Source organism: Cornus florida, unplaced genomic scaffold (genome assembly GCF_030987335.1).
Source record: "Cornus florida cultivar Cherokee Brave unplaced genomic scaffold, ASM3098733v1 CherokeeBrave_3.0.0_Hap2_Chr02, whole genome shotgun sequence".
Taxonomy (NCBI): Eukaryota; Viridiplantae; Streptophyta; class Magnoliopsida; order Cornales; family Cornaceae; genus Cornus; species Cornus florida.
The window spans coordinates 85,844,610-85,854,071 of record NW_026775572.1 but is presented as its reverse complement, the minus strand read 5'-3'; the positions used below and the strand labels follow the sequence as shown (position 1 = coordinate 85,854,071).

The 9,462-nt window shown below is 35.8% G+C and overlaps 1 protein-coding gene across 1 annotated transcript; it reads left to right on the top strand.

Annotated features, from left to right (window-relative positions):
- Positions 1-3,445: 3,445 nt before the first annotated feature.
- LOC132295415 (lipid phosphate phosphatase 2-like) lies at positions 3,446-9,257 on the top strand. Its single transcript, XM_059793688.1, has 9 exons — positions 3,446-3,698; positions 3,865-3,968; positions 5,599-5,820; positions 6,234-6,321; positions 6,428-6,537; positions 7,049-7,139; positions 7,528-7,716; positions 7,824-7,883; positions 8,859-9,257. The coding sequence occupies exons 2-9, from the start codon at positions 3,909-3,911 to the stop codon at positions 9,068-9,070; spliced, it is 1,032 nt and encodes a 343-aa protein (XP_059649671.1). The 5' UTR covers positions 3,446-3,698; positions 3,865-3,908; the 3' UTR covers positions 9,071-9,257.
- Positions 9,258-9,462: the final 205 nt, after the last annotated feature.

The following is a 9,462-nucleotide window of genomic DNA, read 5'->3' as shown; positions in this document are numbered from 1 at the left end:
GACTATTTTACCCTTGGTCCTTCTTTTGGTAGGGTTTTGATACGCTTATTTTCGTTTTGCTTCCGTTGAGTCTCAAAACTCTTTGAAAATCCATTCTTGTGTCCTAGGGATAACGTACATCTCTATGGACTTGTTTTCATTTTGCTTCAGCATTTTGGATCCTCTTCGGGTCATCACAAGACACACTGGGTTGAAAAATCTAAGGTCGTCACATAAACAGTGCCTAATAACATTTAGAAACCAAGTACCCAACTTCCTATTTGCAGAAACATTATTATAGCCTTAATTTAGTTTTCTTCAGTGAAGGCTCGAGTTAGCTCAAGCTCTGAGCACAAGGCTCGAGCCCCGGAAATCCGGCTCGAGCTCTGAAAGCGAAATTCCAGAATTCTGAAAAATAAGTAGCAACCTATGTTTAAGGGATCATAACTCTTTCCAAAGTTGGAATCTAAGGCTGAAATTGGTATCATTGGAAAGCTTACTTCGAGCTAGTCAGTTTAGACTCAAAAATCACTCAATTTGGATTTAAAATAAGGAAGTTATGATCATTTGAAGTTCAGGTCGCTGTGCAAAAAATTTTGTAGGGCAGGGCTCGAGCTCTGGGACTTAAGCTCGAGCTCTGGGAGTACAGATTCGTATTTCAACACTGTTTTTCAGTATAAAACACATAGAATTGATTCCTTAAAGGTAAAGGATGTGAGAGTTAAGCAATCCTACCTCAAAGAAGCTTGAACCTTTGCTACAAACACTTTAAAGCAATCCAAAGTATGAATCAAAGCTACTAATTTGAGTAAAAATGAAAAACACCCCTCTTTTGTAACCAAAACTCACTTCTTTTAAAAATAAATTCAATTCCTAGTAATGAAGAAAGGATCACAAATTTGATACCAAAATGAAGCCCAAGACATCAACTACACTTTTCATTTACAAACACCTCTCAGAATCCCAACCAAAAGGCTTCAAAATTGCATGACAAGAAAATGACTATAAAGGAGAACAAAAGGGACGAAAGTTTTCTTCTGCAGAACTATATTTTGTATATATTTTGTTTTCCTTAAACTAATTAATGATACATACAGGAACAAAATAAAAGTCTCGTCACACATATAGGTGTCATGCCCACAATTAAGTCAAAAAGCAAAACCTAATGACATGATTAAAACACTCTTCCCTCTTTATCAAATGCCTATTATGCCTTTTGCATAATTAAAGTTTATTTTCCCCTTTATAAAATAAACAAATGACATTAAAATAATGTAAACACATTTGCAAAATAATCATAATTTCCGACAGTAAAATAAAAGCATAAATGCCAACATGCTCGGAAAATAATAAAAATATAAGTGCTCACAATTGTTATTAGAGGAGATTTTTTCTTCGATGAAAGTTATTTTGAGGATTTAATTATTATCCTAGTTTTTCTTTCTGCATTTTATTAATTCTTTATTAATTCTTTTGTATTTTGCGTTCGTTTATTACCATATTATTTATGATATTCCCGAGTTTTTGGACGTGGGCCTAACCAACTTGCACTTGGAAATTCGGGGGTATCACAAAACCCGGTTTCCGTGCTCTCTCTGGCAAAAAGGACGGTTGGACCGTCACCACATCCTCCATCGCTCTCATCTTTCCACACACTAAAGACACACCGAACTTTGGATACCACTCCGAATCAACGAGTATCGGAGGACTCATAATCAACTCATTCGTCACCGATTTTCCCTTACCTATCTTCGAAAGGCTTTGTTCTGCGCATTTATCTACAGCGACGACGTTCTTGCACTCCCATGAAGGTGTCTCCGGCGAGAGTCCTAGCTTCTGACGCTTCTGCTCATTCTCAGTCTCAGGCATGGCCACATTGCCGACGAGATTATATCTCTGGATTGTCATTCTCTGGTGCCTCGCTGCTCATGAAATCTGTCTCCAAGGCTAAGACTCCTCGCCCTCACTCACTATTCCACAACAGGTGTCCGCCATTACTAATCCAAATTCAAGTACAAACTAAACTCAGTATTTTTTTTATTTTTTATTTTTTTTTTGAATTCCTTAACAAATTGAAACCCTAAAAAACGCACCTCAATCAACTATTTGTGAATTTAAATGAAGATAATCAAAATCAAAATATGAGAAACACAGTTCTAAATTTCATATTAAATCATTCTGAAACCCTAAAAAAACACTTCAATTGATTGAAAATTAAGATCAACTAAACACAGCTATTCCGGTGTATCTCAGTAGCCTTAGCCATCGACAACCAAAACTGAAGCTCATAGACCTAGTTCGGTAAAGTCTATAGAACCAGTCCGGTGAAGCTTACACAACAACGAGCTCCAAAAACTATAACAACTAGTTCTGGCGACGGCAACTAAACCAGCACATTCCAGTTCAGAAACATCCATCTTTTCCGGCTACGAGATACGGCAAACAAAACGTGTGCTTCACTTTAGTTCTGTCCGGTAAGCTTTATCTCAGACTTACAAACCTCAAGCAACAACAGAAGCTTCAACCTCCGACGAGCTTCCCTTAATTCGTTTTAAAAATTGGTTCCACGGTGATCTTCAAGACTCAGTCCGGTGTAGGTCCGGAGTGCCACAGTTATGGTGGCATAGTTTGCCACAACGATGGGTGAAGAAGATGAGATGGAGAGGAGAGACAAAACTCAAAGGAAAGAAGAGAGGAGAGAGATGGGTTGCTAAAAATGGACAAAACGATCATTTTAAGTTGCCTATATTTTAACATATTAATTTATTCTACTGACATAAAGGGTATTACAGTCATTTTAAGTCTATATAAATAGTAGAGGGCACGAAGAATATAAAAATCCTCCTACATTAAGTCACATAGAGTGGGAGTGTGAACAAATTCGAGAGCGGGAGGATGAAAACGTAATAATTAAGTTATAAATAGTGATAATTTGAGACAACGTGTGAGAAGTACGTTCGAAGTGTAAAAGTGACACCCGTTGAGAAGGATTTGAAACGTTGGAATTGATAATTTGAAACGTTGTACTCCTACCTATATTTTAAATGCAGTCTGAATTATAATACGACGCCGTATGTCGCGAAGACTAAACATCTTCTTCTGTGATGGAGATTTTCTGATCACGACATTGACTATGGTATTGAAGATTTTTAGGAATCTTCAACGATGCTACGCCAAGAGGGACGTAGAGGAGAACTTACTGGTGGCGGATGAGGAAGCCTTCCTTCGTGTAGACCTCACACGTCCTGACGGCGTCTTATACTGTCACCGTATGTCGCGAAGACTAAAGCCTTCCTTAGTGTAGACCCCACACGGCCTGACGCCGTCTTATATTCCGTGTCACGAAGAATATAGACAAAAAAATAGTGTTAACAGGCGTTGAAGAGTCAACAGATCCGACGGCTGTAATCACACGCAACAGGTCGTTCTTGAATTTTGGATTCAAAATATAATGATCAGCCGTTACTAGTAGTGGTTGGTTGCAGTAGTAGATGTTGGTAAATATTAATCTTGGTTGGTTAACCAATCCATTCCCCTGCTCATCTCTCTCTCTCTCATCTTTCTCTCTCTACAATTGGGTGGCCACCACCGGTCCACCGGCCTTCAAAATTCACATTATTGGAACGAGGAAGACTTGGGGTGTCATTGGGTCCCATTTCATCAGTTTTTCGTTTGATTTTCCCCGGAAATCATAAAGAAATCCACCAAATACCTTTCAGGTATTGAATTATTTTCTTTTTTCGAATCATTTCACAACTTTTTTTTTTATCTTAATCTTCCTATTAAAGATAAGATTCTGTTCTTGTCATTGTGTGAAGCATCAAGTTCACTAGTACTCCCCTTGCTCTTAAATTCTGATATATATATACACACATTTGTGCACAGAATCTGGAAATTAGTTGGATAATTTGCTCGTTTGTTAGAGGTATATGGCTTGGAGGAGTATGATATCTCTCTGTTCTTTTCAGAATCTCGGGAGTATCTTTAAGGTTGGTTGACTTCTTGTTACTGATTCTTTTTCTTGTTCTTTTCTCTACTTTTTCTGATATATATTATAGCTTGATTATGCATTAAAACATTCCTTTTGGTATAGAAAGTGTTTTACTATGTTTTAATTGATAGGTAACTTTTTAATCGCAGAAAAATATAACAAAAAAGAAGAAGAAAAGTTTTGATGCTAAGTCAATTTGATTTGAGATTGTGTGGTTGATTGATAACTCAAAGATGTAGACAGGTTCTTCTTCCAACTGTGATCCTACTTCCAAAAACCTCAAATTACCTGGTCATATACCCGCGCTATATATGTCCAAGTCCTTCCCCCATATCGTCCCCATCAGAATCCGATTTCATGCTGTTGGGTGATGCTGCATACCCGCCCATATATGTCCATATCCTTCCGCCAGATCTGATGTTGGGCACTCTACCCAGGTGGGCGCTTGGCGTGACATTGAATCAAAGATTGGGTTTAGCAATTGACTCTGATACCACTTGTAACGGATGGGGCATTTGCCTTCTAACCCAAAATCTTAAGTTATTGGGTAGTGCTACATACCCTCTCATGTATGCCCAACTCCTTACCATCCGGATCCGATGTGGGACAACTCCCTCTAACATCCTGTCATATGCACGAACTAGGAAGGATCAAAATTCAACTACATAGCTGTACTCAATGTGCAACTATTCAGTTTTGCGCCATTTTAAGGGTTGGTTTGGAAAATTTTATTAAATTCACAAGCAAGGTTTGACATGCCAAACAAGTAGTTTCGGGTAGCTTCTGCAACCATCTGTTTGATGATGCTATTTTTAATGCTTAATGTTTGATGGCAATGGCTTTAATTATACGTTTTAACAAGCTCAGGACTAAGTAGTTCAGCCAAATTGAAATGAGTAGGTTAAGATGACACAGAATAATGTGTCTAAGCTGCTGTGCTTCTCTAGAAGTAATTATCTGTCTAATATATATTAATATTTGTTTTGATTCGTCTACATATCATCTTTATAAATAAAAAAACGGCCTATTATGTTTCCAGGAATAGTTTAGTTTGTTGAGGATGTTTCTGAATTATTTATTTATTTTCTTTTTGAAAGGCTTAATCCTAATGGAAGTATAGAGTTTCTTCATTAAGATTTCAGAGCTTTCTGTGAAACTTTATGATGCTATTGTCTGCTTCGATAGGCATGAAAACTGTGTATGGTTACACCAATTGTCACAATGAAAACTATTTCTTGGAAAATTAAGAAGAAAAAACTCATATTGCAATAGTAGCTTTAAGAGCTATATTCTCTTCTTTTCGAAAGAAGAGGTGAAAGTAATGCATGCCCCATTGTTTTTCACCAGATTAGGAAACATAATAAATAATTTGATAATGTTTTTTGTAATGTGGTGACCTCATGAAACTTGAGGTTTCATCGATGACAATTTCAATGCAAAAAACAGAACCAATGGTCTTCCATTGTTTAATCATCTAAGAAATCAAACCCTCGAGAAAGAATTTCTCAACTAAAAGCAGTAATGAGTTTGTTGCTTGTGCTATCAACCTATTATCATTTTCTGTTACTCAATGTTTGTTTGGCAACTTCATCAGCCGTTTTGATGCAGTTTATGTTTTCTGGTCACAGGGTAGAGCGAGGGAGGCGGAGCTTTGTGCACACACTATTAAGTCTCATGGAGCCACGGTTGCGAGGAATCACATGCATGATTGGCTTATATTGCTTCTTCTTGTGGTCATAGAGATCATTCTATTTGTTATAGGCCCGTTTCATCGCTTTGTAGGGAAGGATATGATGACTGACCTTAAATATCCAATGAAGGATAACACAGTACCTGTGTGGGCTGTTCCTGTGAGTTTCTCTTTTCCATATGTTTATCAATTATATATCCATGTATATATACGGGGTATTGGAATTCCACGCGAAAAAGACTATCATGTTACTTGATTTTTGTAGCAATGGTAACAAGTCTAGTCTGATTTTGGTGGAGGATGAAAAAGATTTGCTTCATAACATATACGGGATCGGTTTAGGAAATTTAAAAAATATTTTGCCTTTTCAACATCTAAGGATCTCTTCTAGCTGAATTTTTTTTCAGTAATGATTTTGATTCTTGTTTTATTTATTTAATCTTTTGTCAGGTATTTCTGAAGAAGTGGATTTATGCCTTTCATTTCTTCTGACCCTTTTTCATTGTTGTATGTTGTCATGTTGATTTCTTGAAAGAAAGTAAAATTCATGACACATTTCACCTTTATGATCAGATGTATGCAGTTTTGTTGCCTATTGTCGTTTTCCTTTTCTTCTACCTTCGTAGGCGAGACGTCTACGATCTGCACCATGCCGTGCTAGGTACCCATATGTATTGCCTTTTACTAATTCAGTGGCAAAATTCTCCTTCTGCTCCCAGAGAAAGTGCATGGTTTTCACTAAAGATTTGTGCATGCCTTAAGTGCAGGCCTCTTGTTTGCTGTCCTGTTAACTGGGGTCCTCACAGATTCAATAAAAAATGCGGTTGGACGGCCTAGACCTGACTTCTTCTGGCGTTGCTTTCCTGATGGAATAGATGTATGGTTTCTTGAACCCCAACTATATATTTACTTTGTTGCGTATATATCTTATGCTTTCAATGTCTCTTCATTTTTGTAGCTTATGTTGTTTAGTGGTGTTTTAAGATATTCAGAACAGGGCACAAAATGTATTTTTTTTTTTTTTTTTTTTTTGCATTACAAATTACCTGGTTACATTATTTACAACAATTTGTGTTTTATTCATAAGTTTGGTGACCATTGAACAAGATTTGGAAGTTGAAAGTAAATTTGTACAATTACATAATGTTTTTTATTATTACTTTGAAATTGCTACTTAATTCTAGTAAAATCCTTCTTTATCTTTTATTTTTATTTTTGAAAGTTCAAGCAAATGCACACAGACCCGCACAACCCTTCTTTATCTTGTTTCTGATGTTAGAATTTCAATCTCATAAAAAGTTTTTGGATGCTGCTGATCAGACTTCGAAACCGAAATTTCATACTAAATACTTTCTAATTGATAGTGTTCTTTCTTTTCTCTTTTTCAGAACTATGATCAGTGGGGTGATGTAATTTGCCACGGCAAAGATAGCGATATAAAGGAAGGACATAAGAGTTTCCCAAGTGGTCATACTTCATGTAAGCAGCTCTTCCTGTTATGTGCCTGAATTTAATCTAGATCTGAATTAATAAACAACAATTTGGGAGTCATGAATCAGAAATATGTAAGATGGTTGATTGTTTAACAGAGGTACCGTTTAGCTAGTTTTATTATTTATTTTTTAAATAAGCGAAATTAAAATAATTTATTCTCGGAAGCAGAATTTGTACTTTGGTTTTGCTTCCTAATAATTAGTACATTTTAAAAAGTTGTCATGTATGTAATTAGAGCTTATGCATCAATTACGAATCTGAGATGATTAATATATTACAAGGTAACACAATTAGTTAAGTGTTTAATCCTTTCAGCTCAAACCAACAGTCTTTGTTCCCATTTATCTGATAGAAACTTCGAATTTCTTTTCAGGGTCGTTTGCGGGTCTGGGTTTTCTATCATTGTACTTGTCGGGGAAAATCAAAGCATTTGATCGCAGAGGACATGTGGCAAAACTATGCATTGTTTTTCTCCCTCTTCTCGTTGCATCTCTTGTTGGTATTTCTCGGGTGGATGACTATTGGCACCATTGGCAAGATGTGTTTGCAGGAGGTCTCCTAGGTTTGTTCATTTGAAAACTTGTCATTTTGTAAGTTAGCAAACTGAATCGAACTTTTGATTCATTGTGTGATATTACTAAAATTTATGTGATTAATATTTTTTTTTAGGTCTCTCTGTGGCAGCATTTTGCTATCTGCAGTTTTTCCCACCTCCATATCACCAGGAAGGTAGTGTCTTTGTTTTACTTTTGGTTCTCTTTCACTCTGTGAATGTCTTCTGTATGTCGTATTGTTCGAAGGACATCATCTCTTCTTTTTAGACCCGAGCATGTTCACACATGTAGTCTACTCGCGTTTCCTTATGATCTTATTAGTTTTTATAAACAAAGACGATAAAAAAAATATATTTTATTATTTTTATATAAGGTTGATATATTTATTTTGTATTGACTGTGATCCTATTATTTGTTATTATGTGATTGTATCAGGAAATTAATGATCACTGGTGTAGTTTCTTTTTCTTTCAATTAAGAAAAATAAAATGAAATAGATTCGACTTTCTTTTTCCTTTTTCTTTTTTCCCTTTTGAAGGTGTTTCGTCGATATCCGGTTTGAATTATCCCTCATAAATTTTTCTGATCTGTCTTAAATCAAGTATTTTACAGTAACATGTACAAGGTTCGAGATCTGTTCACTGTAGGATATTTAGCTTTGAAAATTAAAGATTTAACTTGGAAAGTTTGTGATAGCACAATTGGAGGATTTTTGGAAAATTTTCAAATAGCAATTTGTAGAAATACAATTATTTAAACTAAAAAGTTTAAACATTCAGCATTGTAAAACAACTGCATGCTACATTGAAGGTACTCGTATGGTCATTTGGGCTAAATAATTCATAATCCTCTGTTTGTGAAGATGATGTTGGGAAGACGAGAAAAGAAAATTCAATGTGCATGTCGGAGTTTTTTAGTTTTCGTATCATATCAAAAGTTAAATCTGGAGGACAATTCAACACTGTTTAAAAAGAATTTTGATTAATCTTGTCCCAACAGACAGTTTACATAGTTTTACTTAAATGATACACAATATAACAAGGTAGTTTTTTTTTTTTATATTTTATAATCATACTATTTTATTGTCTGTCAATGATGCATTGGCATTCTAAGCCTTTAATTAATTACTTCCTCAATCTGTTGATTTCAGGATGGGGCCCTTATGCATATTTCCGAGCATTAGAGGAGTCGCGTGTTAACTCACAACTAACACAACCCGCAAATGGACTCAATATGCAAGCCATGGATGGACAAACTGTGAATCAACAACAATCAGAGCTACGAAGCAATTCATTTATCCCACTACCTACCGAACACAACTCAAACTCATCGGTAGAGGACTTGGAATCTGGGAGTAAGTAAGGTTGTTGAGTCTTGTGATTTGTTATGGTCCCAAGCTGATTGTGTAGGTGGACTAGGCTGCTGTGAATATATATAGTTGAAGATTTTCTGTATTTGCTGATCCACAAATTTTGCAATAAGATGGTAGCTGCATAAGAGACTATGCCTCTGTGATTATAAATAAACAAGCTTTCATATTTTCACTGTATCTATCTCCGTTGAAGTTTAAACTCATTACTATTTTCGGAAAACATTTCCTTGAGTTTACCACTAGAGAGGTTCCTTTTAATTTTCAGAGTTTGGATGTTGAAAAACATTTTACGGTAACCTTGTTCATTTCAAACAGTACTTGAAAGGTTCGTCTATTTTACATTGCTTGGATCACATTATATGCCTCAGTTGCATGAGACCTT

Coding starts and splice junctions, on each gene's coding strand:
- LOC132295415 (XM_059793688.1), top strand. CDS start 3,909: ATGGCTTGGAGGAGTATGATATCTCTCTGTTCTTTTCAGAATCTCGGG. Junction 5,821..6,233: donor TACCTGTGTGGGCTGTTCCT/GTGAGTTTCTCT, acceptor CTTTATGATCAG/ATGTATGCAGTTTTGTTGCC. Junction 7,717..7,823: donor GTTTGCAGGAGGTCTCCTAG/GTTTGTTCATTT, acceptor ATTTTTTTTTAG/GTCTCTCTGTGGCAGCATTT.